General features: G+C 39.4%; 1 protein-coding gene and 1 long non-coding RNA gene across 8 annotated transcripts in view; one reads left to right on the forward strand and one right to left on the reverse strand.

Annotated features, from left to right (window-relative positions):
* Positions 1 to 18,869, reverse strand: part of NCKAP5 (NCK associated protein 5) — a 556,514-nt gene that overhangs the window by 358,356 nt on the left and 179,289 nt on the right. For all 7 annotated transcript variants that reach the window (XM_035130262.2, XM_035130254.2, XM_035130291.2 and 4 more), the window contains one exon: positions 15,025 to 15,098. In XM_035130262.2, the coding sequence (XP_034986153.2) occupies positions 15,025 to 15,098 (74 nt within the window). The remainder of the gene's footprint in view (positions 1 to 15,024; positions 15,099 to 18,869) is intronic.
* The window catches only part of LOC118092377 (uncharacterized), a 37,381-nt gene that overhangs the window by 3,912 nt on the left and 14,600 nt on the right, over positions 1 to 18,869 (forward strand). The window contains exon 2 of the long non-coding RNA XR_004693511.2: positions 4,363 to 4,551. This is a non-coding gene — a long non-coding RNA (uncharacterized LOC118092377). The remainder of the gene's footprint in view (positions 1 to 4,362; positions 4,552 to 18,869) is intronic.

Here is an 18,869-nt window from a genome sequence, read left to right on the forward strand (position 1 = left end):
CAGTCAGCATGGATTTTATGAAAGCAGATTTTGTTTGCCCCATCCTACCAATGACAGTTGTTTGGTGGACAAAGTAAATTCATGGTACTCTGATAACATTTGTAAAAAGGATCTGCTTGGCTCCATCTTAGCTAGCGTGACTTCCCTGTAGGAATAGCAGAGTTAGTCCAGAGAAAAAGTGTGGGATCCAACTACAGCCCTCAATTAAAACAATTTCTACTCTTTTCAGTAGATAACATCTAACAAAGTAAAAATAACTACATGTTATCTCAAAAGTCTGGTAATACTGTACACTATTTTCACGTCATGTAACTTCACAACAGGAAATCATGCTATAACTTGACTGTAGTTTAAGTCTCCTCAACTTTCATGTTAGGAAAAAAATGTGTAGGGTGATTGATCCTGTAAGTATCCAGAGATGTAGTGGTGATGGCTTTTAGAATCTAGATAAAAAAGAAAAAAGCTCTGTTCGTGCAGGTACTGAGGCCTGGCCATTGCCCAATGTAATGCACAAAATTGTAGGTGAAGTTGGTCAGCCAAAATTTGCTAAATGTTGTTTGTTGTTTAGGAGGATACTGTTGCACTCATGTTCTGCTTGTGGACTTCCCATGACCATCTGGTTGACCCATGTGCAAACAGGATGCTGTGCAAGATGGGCCTTTGGTCTGATCCAGAGGGGTTCTTATTAATGAGAAAAAACATTACACTTTTTTTCAAATACAGGAAGGGAGCGAGAACTTGCTAGCAGCAGGGCCGTCTTAAGCATATCTGACGCCCTGACGCTGTGGTGCGAAGATCCCCCCCGGCACCCCCCCGCCCCGCACCACCCAGCCTTGCCGTAGGGCCGGCCCTGGCTAGCAGCTTGCTCTTTAATCTAAGGTTCATCATAATATGAACCACAAATTCTTAGACATGGCTTCTGTGGAAGAAAAATGCTTGTAAAAATAGAGAATGGCCCAGTGAGCTCTCCCAATAGGTAGGAAAGTGTTGCCTGTACTGCAGTAGTTCATGAGAGTCACATCCTGACCTGTTAAAAACTAGGGTAGGGCAGAGATAAGTTTAGTTCTAGTGGAAGGGAACCTAGTTCAGCACCTCCAAGACATCACATGTAGAAAGCCTTTCTTAAAACATGGCTTCATCAAATGAGATTTCAACCATAACTAATAAATTTCTAGAAACCCATCTTAAATCTCCAAAGCTGTTTTGTACACAAGGGCAGAAAACACACACAGAGAGACAGACAGAGAGAGAGAGGCTATATAACCCATAAAAGAGCATGAAGTCTAATTTATCTTTATAGTACTTACCTTATGCAGTAAATATTTGCATAGTCTTATGTAATACTTGTGTATTTGCGTGGTTGGATTGTGTATGTGTGTACACATGTGGAAATAGCAATGTTGTTAGTGTAAGTTTCATTCATTTTTTAAAAACAACAAAATTACTCAGCCCCACCTATTCCTTGTATCCCTACCCCCTTAACCCTCTTTTTCACTCCTGTCAGATTTCACTAAACTTTTCCCAACCATCCCAAATTTTATTTAGAGAAAAGAACAAAGGAAGCCCCTGCATAAAGTTTCGTTTTATTTATTTTTAAAAAACTAGTATAGAACTGTGTAAAGTTTTGTTGCCCAGTGCATTGGGACCTAAGAAAGTGAGATGAGAAAGCTGTCCTACAGTGGCAAGAGGATTCCACACATGTGTCACAGATGATTTTCTTCCTCAGTGCCAGATCTTGGAGAAGGAATGTCCCTTTCTCCAGCCAAAGAACACTTTGGGATTTTTAGAACTGAGCAAAGATAGACACACACTGCATTCCTAAACACATTTACTTGGAATCAAATTCCATTTAAATGTAAGTAAATGCATACAGAATTGTTCAGTCAGCTGGAAACAAAGCCAAGCAGTGATTTCATATGTATTTTTTTGATTAAAAAAACCCACTGATAACCACCTGGGGAATGTCTCTGAAATCTCTGCTAAAAAAAACCAGCTTTTTCAGACTGAACACTGAGCATCATTGATATTTAGGTTAGGGATGGAGAACCAACATTGACTGCTAGAGAGTCCTGCTTAGAATGTTGCTTTGATTTTCAGGGTGTGCATTTAGTCAAATGAACCAGCTGATAAGAAAGCCACAATATTGTATCATTTACTCTTGAAAATAATCCACCTAACCATTTTTACTTGTTCTAAGAGCTAGAACACAAACATATATAACACTACAATATAAATCGCTAGTTGTAATTATCTAAGTCGTGAAACAAAAACAGTTGTAAACTCCCAATAAAACATTATGGAACATCTCTTATTTTTGCCCTCTCTTTATGAACTTAATTCGGGAAAGGGGGGTATTCTTAAGTAAAAGTTGCTTCTGAAGTTTCCATATTACAACTGACACACCTGTATCATAGTGTATTTATGGTATGTAATGGTGTATGTATGGAGTCCCAAGTGTTAGTGCAAATTCAAGTTCAAGCAAAAATCTTTAGCCAAAGAATGGCCTTGAATCTTTTAATGTAATGCTGCCTATCACGGATGATTGCATTTTTGCAATTGCAATCTTCTAAACAAAAACGTTCTCCACTTAGTCAACTGTGACTATTTTCACTGCCTTTAAAACAGACAGCTGAAGACACATACTAGAAATCTGATAGAAGATGCCCAGCAACATCTGTTCTTGAGTGTTTGGCAAAGTACCATGATTTAAGATGAAAACACAAGTACCACATCAAATGTTGAACCAGATTATCGCTATGAGGGTTGTGTCTAAGCCTAGAATTTTAGATAAACCAAGACATGACTTTTGGTCAGGAGTGGGTTGCTATAACTTGGGAATAAGAAAATAGGAATCAGGATTTCTTAATGTTAAGGGAGTATGTAAGGAAGTATTCTAGACTTGACCTCTGTACAGTCTCCCACCTGAAGTGAGCTTTCAAGTGCAGGTTGAGCATCTGACAGCTAACTTTTGACAGACAGTCTAGTCTACACCTTCAAACACTCTCTTGATGGAATACCACCAGCTACTGATAGCCAAGAAGCTCCTTAAATCATCCTCATCTTCATCACCACTGCTATTTCCCTCCAACTATAAAGAGTTTCTGTAGGATGCTATCCCTTCGGAGGCTCTCCTGCTGCATACATTTATATCCTTCCCACATCAGGCAAAGACCTTCCCCTTCTCCCAAGCCCTTTAATTACTTTTTAACATTTTAATGTTACTTATTTTTTAGTTCTTCTTCAATTCTAATTATTGGTCATTGTGTGTATCTGGGTGGAGTTCTTAATCTGATATTACTGTGCTGAGTTTGAAGTTTTGTTGTACTTTGGCTTGTTTTTATTTACTAGTGGTTCACATTTTATCACATTTAGATGTTTTAATTTTTTTTCATTGTATGTTACCTAGAAACCTCTCCATGGAGCAATTAAGAAGCAAACAAACAAACAAAGTTTGAAGCAGGGAGCCTCCACACCCAGGAAAGGCTTATTGCTGTAAACATTGTTCTCAACACGTTAAATGTAGTGGTGGGGGCAAGAAGAGCAGTGTGATTTGGAGGGGGCATCCTAAGTGTGCAGCCCCAAGGCTCCTTTCAACATGTTGGCCCACTATATTGGGGGGGGGGCATGAAGAATATTATAATCAGCAGAGGTCACTTGGTACACCACCATCATAGTCACTCATAATGTTTGGATGTGATGCTAGGGTAATAAAATAAAGGTAAAGGATCCCTGGACGGTTATGGGGTTGTGGCATTCATATCGCTTTCTGGGTCATGTGGCCAGCATGACTAAACCGCTTCTGGCACAACGGAACACCGTGATATGTTCTCTTTGACTTTCATATGCATATAAGCAATGCACATAAAATTATTCCTAAGCTTAAGTATTTCCACTGATGTGGTATCTAGCTGTTATGCAACTGCAAAATTACAGACCAGCAGCAATTTTGATGTTGCACCTTATAACAACTTATAAGCCTCCAGTAAAAAATAAATAAAATGGCTTTGCTGGATCAGTAAGTCTTAGGAGTTGGACATTTGCTGTATATCACTTCAACAGCCATTTCAATACACTCTTTTAATGAGTAATATCTTCAATAGTGTGGCACAATCATAATATATTAGAAAATATATATATAGATATGTATTTCTGTGAGATTTTCAATGCTGAACATTTAATACATTTGAAAGCACTTAATCCCTTTCTTTTTAAATGTAAGGACAGGATGTTTCTAGGGCTTCACAGAGACAGCTTGTATTACAACAGATAAATACATTTGCATTTTTGTTTTATACTTTGATCTCAATGATCTCATTCAGTAATGAATCTCTAAGCTGGATAATTTTTTATTTTTTATTTTAGATTTGCATGTAATCCAATATCCTCCCCCACCCCAAAACCACCATTCATTTGAGTGGACCTATGCTTACGGTAACTCATGCGGTGATACAGTTGTCTATGCATGCTGTGCCCACTGCCCTTCAACTGAACCATGGACTACAGTTCAAGAGATCCAGACAATAACCATCTGCCTTACACAGATGGGATCAGGTAAAATCAACATAAAATCCCAACATTTTCCTAGCCCTTTAAACCTTAGAAAGTTGTAAGCACATCTGAATACATAAGAGTTCATTCTTAAGAAAGAAATCCTTGAAAACAAAAACAAAAAAGGAAAACTTCCCAGGACTGCATATTTAATTGTTCCACGTACTTTCCTTTGGTCTGTGCATGTATTTGAACAAACCTCCATATGTCTATGAGGTTATCTGCCCTTTTCCCTGCTGGAGTTTGTGCCTTTCAGCTTAGTAGAATAGATTATATTTATTTATGACATAAGTCTAAAGAATATATTTTGCTCAAAGCCTCTAATTAAAAGAAAAAGTTCCAAGAAATCTGTTTACATTTCTGCTTTTTGTTTGCTTACTTGCTTTGTTATTAAGCTTGCTGTGAATTTGGTCAATAGATTTTCTCATTTTTATATCACTTAGTACAATGTGCAGGTTGAGGGAACTAAAATTTATATAAATAATAAATAATATATGCTCCTTTTCAGAATCATCTTATAAAGCTATGCTTTAAAATTGAATATATGTTCACTACAATCTGATAATATAGTAAGCAAATAGACAGAATGGCTTTTTTTAAAAACCATTTCAGCTTGAAATTCTCATTTATTGCTCTGGTAAGACTTTCTTGGGCTCCTTGATCACTGCAGATGGTGACAGCAGTCATGAAATTAAAAGACGCCTGCTTCTTGGGAGAAAAGCAATGACAAACCTAGACAGCATCTTAAAAAGCAGAGACATCACCTTGCCGACAAAGGTCCGTATAGTTAAAGCTATGGTTTTCCCAGTAGTGATGTATGGAAGTGAGAGCTGGACCATAAAGAAGGCTGATCGCCGAAGAATTGATGCTTTTGAATTATGGTGCTGGAGGAGACTCTTGAGAGTCCCATGGACTGCAAGAAGATCAAACCTATCCATTCTTAAGGAAATCAGCCCTGAGTGCTCCCTGGAAGGACAGATCGTGAAGCTGAGGCTCCAATACTTTGGCCACCTCATGAGAAGAGAAGAATCCTTGGAAAAGACCCTGATGTTGGGAAAGATTGAGGGCACTAGGAGAAGGGGACGACAGAGGACAAGATGATTGGACAGTGTTCTCGAAGCTACGAACATGAGTTTGACCAAACTGCGGGAGGCAGTGCAAGACAGGAGTGCCTGGCGTGCTATGGTCCATGGGGTCACGAAGAGTCGGACACGACTAAACGACTAAACTACAACAACAAGACTTCTGTAAGTAGCATTAAGAGGAAAAACTGGAGTAAAATGTGCCTGCTAAAGACCATGATAACTTTTAAGTTCACAGTTTTCTCTTCAATCAGTCACCAATATGACACCGAAAAATGATGCTACAGTCCTATGCATGCTTACTTGGGAACACGAAGAACCCATTGAAATCAGTAGTACTTATGTCTAAGTAAACATCCATCAGGTTACATTGCACATCAAGAATGGATTTGTATGCAAGATAGGGTAACTTTTTATTTGTTTGAAATTTGCCCTTGCTGCCTGATGGCCTTATCCAATACAACCATTTCCCAGTCAACATACCAGTAAATAAAAATATTTAAGAAGCCATATTAAGTTTACATGTGACGTAGAAAACTCTGGGAGTATGAAATTAATTTGGGAGGGAGTGGAGAGGCAATACCAGCTGGGCACAACCCTCAGGGCCAAAACAGATGCGACATTATTCATGCAAGTGAATGTTTATTTTAAAGTAGATTGCAGCTGGGGGAGCCCAATCCAAATAGGTACCAGATCCAATGTCAGGGAAGGGAGTGATTTAATCATTTGCTCCTGCCAGAGCCCCGATATGTATATGCACACTCCCTGCACAAAATAAAATAAAGTAAAACATTCAAACAATTGCATCTAATTTGGCCCACAAATCCCTTACTAACAGTTGCCCCTGGCCTGTGTTAACCAGCTCTTATGAGTGCAATCCAGGGTGATTGAGGTTTTATAGGGTAGCTGAGATTCAGGGATTTTGCAGAATATGATTTTTAACAATTCTAAAAACACTGTAAGTACAAATCACAATTATACCAAGTGGTAACTAAACCTGTAGTTCGTGCAGTGATAAGCCAATCATCCACATTTCTCAACAAAGCTGTGAAACTAATTACACAACCACAACTAAATGAGAAATCCAGAGAAACAATGGGCAGTAAGGTCTCACCACCAAGTACAACATTGTAAATGAGTGGCTTAGCGAGTAATTATATGCACACTGTAGTGCCTTGCTGTTGTTTAGTCGTGTCCGACTCTTCGTGACCCCATGGACCAGAGCACGCCAGGCACTCCTGTCTTGCACTGCCTCCCACAGCTTGGTCAGACTCATGTTGGTAGCTTTGAGAACACTGTCCAACCATCACGTCCTCTGTCGTCCCCTTCTCCTAGTGCCCTCAATCTTTCCCAACATCATGGTCTTTTCCAGGGAGTCTTCTCATGAGGTGGCCAAAGTATTATGGAGCCTCAGCTTCAGGATCTGTCCTTCCAGCGAGAACTCAGGGCTGATTTCCTTAAGAATGGATAGGTTTGATCTTCTTGCAGTCCATGGGACTCTCAAGAGTCCTCCAGCACCATAATTCAAAAGCATCAATTCTTCGACGGTCAGCCTTCTTTATGGTCCAGCTCTCACTTCCATACATCACTACTGGGAAAACCATAGCTTTAACTATATGGACCTTTGTCAGCAAGATGCTGTCTAGGTTTGTCATTGCTTTTCTCCCAAGAAGCAGGCGTCTTTTAATTTCGTGACTGCTGTCACCATCTGCAGTGATCATGGAACCCAAGAAAGTAAAACCTCTCTGCCTCCATTTCTTCCCCTTCTATTTGCCAGGAGGTGATGGGACCAGTGGCCATGATCTTAGTTTTTTTGATGTTGAGCTTTCAGACCATATTTTGCACTCTCCTCTTTCACCCTCATTAAAAGATTCTTTAATTCCTCCTCACTTTCTGCCATCGAGGTTGTGTCATCAGCATATCTGAGGTTGTTGATATTTCTTCCGGCAATCTTAATTCCAGTGCTTTACCACATGGTAAATGATCATCTGTATTCACCCTATATCTGCTTGTCCAATGCTCTATTTAATCATGTTCTTGTGAGAGTCCGACATGAGAGAATAAGTAAGTTGCTAGAAATCTGTGTAGAGTTTGCACTTACAGTTAAATTTGAAATAGCAATCTTCTCCCCACCCCCTAAGGATATGTAGCAGTAATGGCAAGGAGTAAGTAGGTTTCTCCATTTGTTTATAGTCCCATGAAATCCTTCTCTAGGTAAGCAATTTACAGCTAATCACAATTGTTTACTCTTAATATATTTTTTCCATGAAGAAGTTCTACAATGTAATTTTGCTCGTGACCAATTAAGTTTTCCCAGTGGATGTTTATGATTACAGGACAAAGCCACCTCTTTAATACTTGCCAATCCTTAGCTTGCAAACATTAAACTCCAGAGGATAGAGACCTGCTAATACTTTCAACAGATATAAAAATATATCTCATTTTATTGTAGAAAACCCTTTTATTAAACACAAGCTTTGTATATGCCTAACTTAAGTTATTATCTATTTTGAGCATTCCCTTGGCTGCTATCCTACATACTCAAAATTTTGTAATGTATTCAATAGTCCAAAACGTCCTGGTATTGGTCTACAGTAAGTGCTTTTGGAATCTACACTGAAATAATGCAGATTCACTATAACATGTTTACAGTGCCCATTGTCTGTCGCCAAGCCTTCTCTCATGTAAGTACAGTATCCTTCTTATTTATCTGTCAAGTGCTGGTGCAGGGCTACCAGGTGACCATGATCAATACAAAGTTCTAAGTTCAACAACTGTATCTCACAAACTATGCTCTCAGGCAACACTGTAGATAGGTAGGAACTGTAAAACAGATAGTCTTAGCTCAGCTTATTGCTGATCATGCATTCGCTTTTGTAAGACACTTCATCTTTCAGGTTCTGTGATTCCTTGTTCCTTTTTGGGTTCTTGCAAACTTTTCCATCACTAATCTTTGGAGTTTGTATCTGTGCACAGATTAGTCTTTATTAGTGCCTGACTCACAGGACTCTGATCCTTACTTGCTAATCCGCTCCTCTAGATATAGATTAAGGCACCTGCCAGGAACTGTGGTTTCAGAGGCACCCATCAGTTCCCTACTGTTTCCTAAATAAACATATTTTTTGTTCTTGAACAACCAGAATGATCCCAGTCTCTTCCTAGAGGTTCCCCTTAAGTTATTTGGATAAATGAAGCCAATGAAAAATTAAAATCAGTTACAGAACAGTGGATTAAATTAGAAGTAGTATCAGACACATTACAGGAATTGGTTTTATGCTTGAAAAGAGTATCACAAGCTTCTAATTAAAGTAGATACAAAATAATAATAAGCTACCTACTGGCATTCACCTGAAGTTCCCACTAAACATGAAATGAATTTTAATCCTGCATTATGTCAAAAGGCCCTCCCATGAAACTCCAGGATAGTAAGAGAAGACAGCCTAAATTAGATTGAAAATATTTTCTACCCATTTCTTCCTTAATTGCATGAAATCAGGTTTATCTTTATGTAATTATTTTAAATATAAACAGTGTAAGTGTATTCTTTTGTAAAGGTTAAAGGTAAAGGACTCCTGGACGGTTAAGCCCCGTCAAAGGCGACTTTGGGGTGTGGCACGCATCTCGCTACAGGCCGATGAGCAGGCGTTTGTCCACAGACAGCTTTCTGGGTCATGTGGCCAGCATGACTAAACTGCTTTTGGCACAACAGTACACCTTGACAAGTGCCAGAGCACACGGAAACGCCATTTACCTTCCCGCCGCAGCAGTACCTATTTAATAGCACTGGTGTGCTTTACAACTGCTAGGTTGGAATAAGCTGGGACAGAGCAATGGGAGCTCATCACCGTTGCGTGGATTTGAACCACCGACCTTCCAGTCGACAAGCCCCAAAGGTTCAGTGGTTTAGACCACAGCGCCTCCTCCATCCCCTTTATCCTTTTGTAATGTTACTTATCCATTAAAACCAACTGAAGTGTTACCATATATTTCAATAGGACTCAGATAATGTGCAGCCTATTTCTGTTTTTTACAAAAACAGCAGTTGAGTTGGTAAACTTATGTTTGGTTTGTATCACTTCAGAATGCTTCTCTATACAAAAAAATCCTAGCAAATTGTGCATGTCAGGGAAACTACTATACTGGAACCCTTTGCCTTTATGCCTAGTTCTAGGGAACGTTTTTTTCTAGAGAGGGAAGACTGAATATTCAGATTGAAATGATCCAGGCCAGACGCGGGGTTACCATCTCATGTGATGTTTCTCAGAATAAGGCCTTGCATGGAATATTTTCAAGATTTGAATGTGCTTATGGAGATCTAAAACCACAGTTTACATAGCAGATAGGAATAGAAATGGGGGCAATACTGCCTTCAGGACCCAATGTGGGAAGCTGATCTGGAGTTTATTGTGTCCTGCATTCATACAACCTCACAAATAAGAAGAGCTCAGGGTTTAAGCTGGCAAAGGTGGACTGTTATGTGGTATCCATATCTATAGGACTATCCAGCTAAAGTATTCCCAACTTTTCCCCGCTGCTCTCTAGACAGCATTCAGGGCCTTCAGGGATCCTGGTTTGTATAAAGGACTAGACTGATCAAGCTATATTGTAGTTATAAAGCTGAACTGTTAGAAATCTTAACACTACTAAAGCTCACCTCAAATATTTCTGCCCTAGAAAATGGGGATTGGGGTTGAGGAATAGTCACTTCAACTTCTAAGCACCTGTTATTCTCATACTTCAGGGATATGACACAAGTATAGCAGGGAAATGCATTTGTGAACAATTCTAAAACATTTCTATCTATAGAACAAGTCCTGCTACCCACCCCACAAGTGGCATCAAAAGAATGTGAATAGGCACAAAGCTCAAATAATATTTTATAAACTGAATATCATTAAATAAAGATGGCTTGTGGCTGTTTACAGGGGTGCCAACTTGAATGAAATATTGTGGGGGGCCAGGTACGTCCCCCCCAACATAATTGATCACATGACTCAGTGCACAAACACCATTTGAATGGGAATGGCCATCATTTGGGGGGGGGAGCCTGGCCCCCTCAAATATTGTATTGTGGGGGCCGAAGCCCCCCACAGCCCCTAGGTCAGAGTTGGCTCCTATGCCTGTTTATGAATTACATATTATGAAGTTAAATTAGGAATGAATTGGAGCTCCTTTGCAAATGAAAATGTTTTCCAAGTCCGCAAATAGAGCATCAGCATATTCAAAGCATGATGTATCACCAACAATAACAACAATAATCAATAAAAGAAAAGAAATAGCCTTGTCTTAAAATGATCCAGACCTCTGGCTCTATCTTCCTATTTTATCCCTATCCTCATATCTTCCACAACAACCAACTGAAAAAGCATAGAAGGAAATATGTTAGGGAGCTGAAGCCAGTTGGATTTGTACAGATTGCTGAGAGGACTCTTTACTATGCTTTTACAAAATCTGATGGAAAAACTAGTCTGAAGTGCAGGTTCTTGATGTTTTTCTTCTTCTCTTTTTTTGAAAAATGTTATGAAACATGAGCTAACCATAACCGGTCCTCAAGGGAGCGAGATTGTAGCAATAAATTTTCATGTTCCAGAACAGATGGCTATGCCACATGAAGAAAACAAAATCTATCAAGCTCTGTAAAATGAAAAGAAATTTATTCTCCCACATCCAATTAAGCCTCTTCTAGCATACTGTTCTACATGTGGCAACATAGACATTCTGCATGAGCACCATGACATCGCTTTTAGTCTCCTCTGTCTCGGCCTGGTTGCCATAAATCAGCCCAGGCTGTGGGTAATGCTGAAGGAGCTAAATGTTCAGAATTTGTGTCTGTCTGTTTTATTAGCTAGCCCAGAGTAAACTGGGGGCTTATCATTCAATGTCAGGTTCAATACCCAATGACCCAATACGTTAAAATTGTGGCAGCCACAAATCAAGGGCATAATGAAGTCTGAGAAGTGGTCCACACTGATTTATTAGGGCATCTGTCTGACTATAGACAATCTACTGTTGCCCTTGGATAGCATCAGCTATTCCCATGGTCTTCCACATATCAGAGACCTCTCTCTTTAAAAAACAAAACAAAAGACCTTCTAATAAAGCCAAAGTGACTTGTAAAATAAGATAATAGTCACAATGCTTTGCTTGCGTGTTTGGTTGAAATGGCTAAAAATGAATATGAGTCAGGATTAAATGTATTGGCTTAAATATTGACAGCAAGAAAAATTATGTGAACACAATGGGCCAGATTGAACTAACCTGGTGCACTAGTGTATGGCAGTGCAAGGACTCTCACTAGCACAATTGGGCTTCGCCCCACCCCCCACCCCTGGGCCTCCTCCAAATCCACTCTGGGGGGTCAGGAGAACCCCAGAATAGCATGCAGAGGGAGGAGAGAGGAGACTATTTGGCCTAGCAAGCAGAATGACCGCTCCCCACATTAACTGGTTGCGCACAGCCCCCCTAGCCTCATCAGTCAGCCAGTCCTGGCTGGGGGGGGGGTGATGCCAAGGGAATTGGCCAGGTAGAGTTTGCACTAATGGAACAATCATATAAGCAGGATGTTGGATTCCACCCTTTATCATTCAGAATGGAAAAAAATTTGGATGATGGCTGAAACAGTGAAATTGGAAATGTTTAAGAGATGGGAATCAATAAGCTCAATTATTTGGAGGGAAACATCCTCCTTTTGTTCACATTATGAATGCAATGTACAGTCTTGATCCCTGTGATTCCCTTCCTCCTTGATTCTGTATGTTTCTGTACATCACCTCTTGGAGACTGCAGTTTTAAGCAGCATGTATAAAGTGTTGAAATAAAAGAAATAAATGCCAAAACTATTAATAATACAAATTACATTCAAAGCCAGCACTTTATTTTCATTCAGTATTTCTGAAAGGGAGATTTACAGACAGGGAAGCACTGATTTGATCCTGAAAAGTATCGTGTTCTGCCCAAGTTAGTAAAGTTTATCTGCCTACAACTATTTTTATCTTCCATACTCATCCATTCATTTTCCCATTTATTGTAACTTGTTAATCAGACAAAATGCTTTTATTATCTTAATTCATTCACACAATTTCTCTTGCAATATTACCTTTTTAATTATGGTTTTTGAGATGACGGCAGCTAGCAGCACCTTGGATTCTGGCTTAGAAGCACCACTAGAATAGGGTAGAGAACATTGCTACACTCATATCATCCCCAGTCAGCATGGCTAATGGTCAGAGAGGATGGGGATTGGGAGTCCAGCAATATCTGGAGGGCCCTGCAGTAGACCACAGACATGCTGGATCAGGTACTTGATATTGGACCCAAATCAAGCAGCCAAAAACCCCAATGACCATAGCCCTTGAGCTAGACTCCACTCTAAGGATCAGCCTCTTCAAGAGCCTCTCACTTCACCAGGCCTGCTCTTGACTTCAAGTAATAAACCTGATGAAACAATGGAGAGGTTGAAGGCCAAAGGGCTGCTCATTGAAGGCTATCTGTTTTCCTGCAAGGGGAGTGGCGCCTAGGAGGGATAAACAGGCCTAGAGAGTCTATCAGGGCTTGGTGAACATCAACTACTCAACATAACAAGTAAACTCTCTGGGACCTGTCCAGGGTTCTGAAGGGCCTATCCATTACCACTCTCATCTCCTAATTCTAGTTCTTAGCCTTTGAGTGGATATACAGTTCTTGCCTGCCAGTCACCTTCTGTTACTAACAGCCCCAGACCAGCTTCTTACAAGCTCCTCCACTGACGACTCATCATCAGGACAGTTTCCAACAAGCATTCTTGTCAGTGTTGCTCGCCTATGGGTCATAGCTTTAATTTAGATGTAATTTAGAGTCATTCGTGACTGGACTTAACTAACAGTCAGGGGTCCCTTTACCTTTTTTTATTTTATTATACCATTAAAAGTCTAGACTAAATGCATTGGAATAGCAAATAATATGAAAATTACAGTGACAATTCTAAGCTTCTTTATCTGAGAGTCGGCCTCTGCTTCTGAGTAGATAAGGTATTCGATTGCACTGTTGAGGCTGCAGTCCTGTTCTTAAGTTTCTTAGGAATAAGTCCTATTGTACTCAATTAGATTTTTGATCATAAGATTGCCTTGGTATTTTGGTTCAATGTCTATATTTACATTTTTGAACATAATGGATGGTAGAATGCCTTTGTTCCATTACTGCACAGATTATCACTTGCAAAACATAACTCCCCCCCCCCGAACAGGATGTAGCCTGCACCCTCCTCCAGAAGGCTGGGAGGAACCCAGCCTTCGATCTAGGGGATGCAGGGGTAGGAGAGGTGGAAACATTCCATTGCACAAGAGTAAATCATTGTGCTATTAGAACAAGAGACCTAGAGCTACTTTTGATAACAAGTCTTTGCCTTTTAAGTCTATGTACCCTCAGGTAGCACAGTGGGTCAATGTGTTTGGCTGTTAACCAGAAGGTTGGTGGGTCAAGCCCACCCAGGGATGGCTGTGGGCAGGATTCCTACATTGCAGGGGGTTGGACTAGATGACCCTCAGAGTCCCTTCCAACTCTACAGTTCTGTGATTCTAAGAAGTACCGGTAAGCCCTGGGATTTACTCCTAGGTAAGTGCATACAGGATTCAAGCAAGTGTGTGGAAATGTAGCCAATTATTCCAACTGATAACAAGTTGGAAGCTAAGCATCAGTTTGAGCAAAGTGAGCTATGCAATTGGTATCATAGAAAAAGGCAGTGCAATTAAAAATAACAACCATATCCAGATGGATCAAGAAAACAAGCTCATCATGCTGTCAGTCAATCTGACACAGTATTACAGTATATCATCCAACATTAAATATCAGATAAGGATAAGTACTTATGAATAAAGATTTGATCTTTTTCAGCAGATGTGCTGAGGTACGATTCCAATACTTGGCTGTTACGTTTGAGATTGACTTCACAACACAGATGGGGGAGAAATTGATTTGGTTCATGTTTTAAAGTGCACTTTCCAAACAATATGTGAAATAAAACCCTGCCCTTCTCCAAATTTTGCATTGTAGTCTTCCAACCAAAGAATGCACAAAAAAATACATACATTACCGATAAGTGCATGCAAAAATGTGTATATTAGTGAAAACAATGCACAAAATTCATTCTTTTATGGGGAAATCACAAAAAATGTATATACCAGGCAAAACTGCATACAGAAATGAAATATTGAAAGAAATGCTAATGAAAAATGCACACAAATTTTCATATGGACTTTCTGCTTTGATTGCAAATGTACAGTATGTGGAAATGGGGAGAACCAAAATTAATGTGAACAACTGAAACTGGCAGATTTCTCCCTCTATTCCACAGTACTTCTTCTGAGTAAATATGAATTGGCTCACACATATATCATTTATATCTACAAATGATGATTACCTCCACACATTCCAGCGCTGCTCTTCCAGCTGAGTCAGCAAATGGTCAATGTATCTATTTGAGTCCATATATTCCTGTGATAAAAGAAATTGTTCAGCAAATTAATTTGTGTTAACTGATGCAGGTTTCAATCATACAAAAACTGTAGTTCGTCAGACACGTATTTTCTCCTGCAGTGTTGCTGTTGTCGCTATTTATTAATTAATTAGTTCACTTCCCATAAGGCATCCCAAAGCAATTTACAATACTGTATAATAAAAAACAATACACACAGAGAGATTGAGAGTTTAAAACAGCAGTAGCACATACATTAAAACCCCTTCAGGTAGTGTTCATAGCAGCTTTGAGGAAATGGCATGGGAAAATGGAGATCCCACCATGGATATCCCAAGTCACAAATAATATGGCCACGAAAAGCATATTAATTTAATTCATGTAAATGTTCAATAGCTGTCGCAAAGGGAATAATAGATTTGTAAGAGTTTGGGAGTGCCCACATCTTGTCATCTTCTACCAATCTGAAACACTTTGTGCCACTTTTTAGATAAATGGGCTGGATCCAGACTTTGCTGCTGGCAGCAAAGGGGAATGGGGAACCTTTCCTTTGTATCTCCCAGTGCCACCCACCACATGATCTGGAAACAGCCTTTCTATCTACAGAAGGCAAAGTCTGGATCTCACCCAATGTAAAAAAGCAAAAAGGCAACCAGAAGTTAATCACTACAATGTACTTACTCACTGTGCTATAATATATATATATATATATATATATATATATATATATATATATATATATATATATATATATATATATATTTTCTAACTGGGTTGCCCCCACCACTCTGGGCAGGTAGCTACTTATACTCAGCATGGAAGAGTACATTAAATTGTACACATTTTTTTTAAGTAGCATATTCAACAATGTTTACATGAAATTTCTTTTCAATTGTCTTATATTTTTATGTTTGAAATGTTCTGTGAAAGTACTGCTTTTTTCATGAAGGCCAATATTTTACAAGCCATGAATCAATTGACGATATAGTAAAAGAAGCACAACAGCGTAAGTCTTTCACCCCCAGTAACAGTTAAAGTAAACTTCTAAAAAAATAAATCATGATTTCAATATTAAATGCAATCAAAAGGAGCTAGTAATCAATGCTGCTTTTCATTACACACAATGCTTATATTGTTGTGTATCTTTTCTCAAGAAAGGTTTTAATAATATGCAAAGTGTATAATGCAACAGTATGTGTCATCAGAACTTCTCTGATGTTTTCTGTACTCACCCAAATACAAGAGATGCACCCCTTTGAGGAAAATATCTTTCTCCACACATGGGTTGTTTGGCAGGCTTTATTATTGATTGAGAAGGCATGTGAGTGTGGAATTGTGTATTGTGTAATGACAGGTCTTTGTTCAGCCATTTCTCCTCATAATTGAAAAGTGCAAGATGGAAGTGTCATGAATAATGCATCAATGCCACATCTCTTTTCAACATGAAGATATATGTTACAAGAGAACCACTATCACATTTCATATACAGTGGATGCCTTTTATTTTCCCAGCAATTTCAGGAATTCCCCAGTAACATCTCAGTGGATACCTTAATTGATAGACACCACCATAAAACATACGCAAGGAAACAACTTAAGTAATCACTGTGCTTTCCTTTTTTTAAAGACCAAATTCCATGTTAATAATCAGTTGCATTGCAAATTAGCCTGTGGCGGCTCAGAGCTTTGATTTTGACTTTTGCTTTGGATAACACTATGGAATACACTGGGCCATGTTCCATGTCAGTAGGCATTGTATAATTAGAACTATTCCTGCCATATAAAAAATAACAAATGGTGAAGCATGCTTAAATCAAGAGTTGGTTCTAGATTTGCCATTCCATGAATAGAAGGCAGTGGAGACCCCTATTGCAGAAAATGAGGGAGATATTATTTACGTGGCTTCCTGCTTTCCACTGCAACTCCTTCCACCCAAGCATCCCTTCCCATGCTGGCTGCTCCAGCTTGTGACATCCACCAGGAAAAGCCACCCAATACAGAGAGTGTCGCTTAACCTGTTCATTATGCTTCCTCTTCATAGCTGCCAAGTTATCCCTTTTTTTAAGGGATTTTCCCTTATGCTGAATAGGCTTTCTCGCGAGAAAATGGAAAACTTGGCAGCTATGTTCCTCTTTCATTGTCTTTTGAAACAGACGGATGCCAACAACATATTAGTTTTGCAGTTCTGTTGGTAAATTTATTAGAAACCAAAGCAAACGCCTTATTCTTATACTAAGTCAGTGAAAAATTGGCAAATTCCTTTAAAGTTTACATGCACCATACAGAAAGATCTGAAAATCAAATACATTGTAATATGAAATTTATTTATTTATTTTTTAAAAAAACCATAGCAGTTGCTTTAACAAAGCATTTTCCATAGATTTCTTAATTGTTCAAAATTACTTAAGCATCAGCAGACCTTTAAAATTAAATCTCAGTTGACGTGACTAAGACTGATTTATATTCTGAAGCCAATTGTTTTCATATTCTACTGTTGCAAATTTTGGCTGGGTGTCCTTTTCTAACATCGTTCTTCTCAGGCACACAAGTGTATACAGCATGAAGTCAAAAAGCTACTTTACAGCTTAGTTCTCCAGCCTTTATTCATGCTGAATACATAATACACAAGTGTCAATGGTGGACTTGGCTAGCAAGGCATCGCTGGCTGTACAATAAGGATTGCATTCCTGACAAGACCAGGGTTGCTGTAGAATGGTGCTCCTTGGGTTTTATGATAAACAAGGAAAACAGTCTATTCCGGATGGGATACTTTTTATTTATTTTATTTATTAAATTTGTATACCACCCTTCACAGATTCCAGAGTGGTTCACAAGCAACCCAATAATACAATATCAAAACACCAAATACATGATGAAAACAACAAATCAATAACCTACCCACCTGAAATATCAAGTGCGCACTCTGGGAATACAGTGGAACCTCGGTTTACAACTATCTCCGTTTACGGAAACCTCCGTTTACGAACGCCGCGGACCCGGAAGTGTTTACATCCGGGTTCCACTGCGTCGGATGTGCAGACGCGATCTGCACAGCGTGTGTGTGTGCGCAGAAGTGCTCTATCGGCAATTCGCGCACGCGGAGAAGCGTGCCTTCGGCGAGTGAACGCCTCTGTACCTCCTTGATTCAACTTTGCCCCTGGAGACTCAAGTAGCCACACTGGCACCTATTTCCAGCTAAGGCCAGGGGCAGCCTGAGCACAGTTACCTATTCTCTAATAATATCACCATTAAGATATTGTAATGTGGTTTGTGCAGGCTGCCTTTGAAGACAATTCAGAGATCGCAGCGGTTGCAAGATACAACCACAAGTGTGTTGAGTGGTACTCTTGGGTGAGACTATATAACACCAGCCTAAAGTTCTGCACTGGCTGCCTGATTGCAGAGGCAGATTTATGGCAGCATGATAGATTCCACTGCACAAAGTGCTGAGCCTAGGGTTGAAGACAAAATTGTGGGGGTGGACTGCAAAACATTAAAGGGGAAGCCACAGTGCCTTCCTCTAAAAAAAGCCAGGGTGTTATGACTGGACTAAAATGTAGCTACATATAAGGAAGGAAGGAAGGACAGATTCTCATTGAGACTGACTAAGGAGTTAAAATAATCAAGTTCTGAGCAGTCAGCATTTAACAAGGGCATGTAGAAACTATGCCATCGCTGAATCATTGTTTACAAGAATACAGGTCAAACAAAATATGCTGAATATAAGCGATGGTTGTAAGTAACTGACCTCTGCAGCATATGGTGCTTGCATGTGAATCATGTATGTGATGG

Source organism: Zootoca vivipara, chromosome 1, assembly GCF_963506605.1.
Source record: "Zootoca vivipara chromosome 1, rZooViv1.1, whole genome shotgun sequence".
NCBI classification, from domain to species: Eukaryota; Metazoa; Chordata; class Lepidosauria; order Squamata; family Lacertidae; genus Zootoca; species Zootoca vivipara.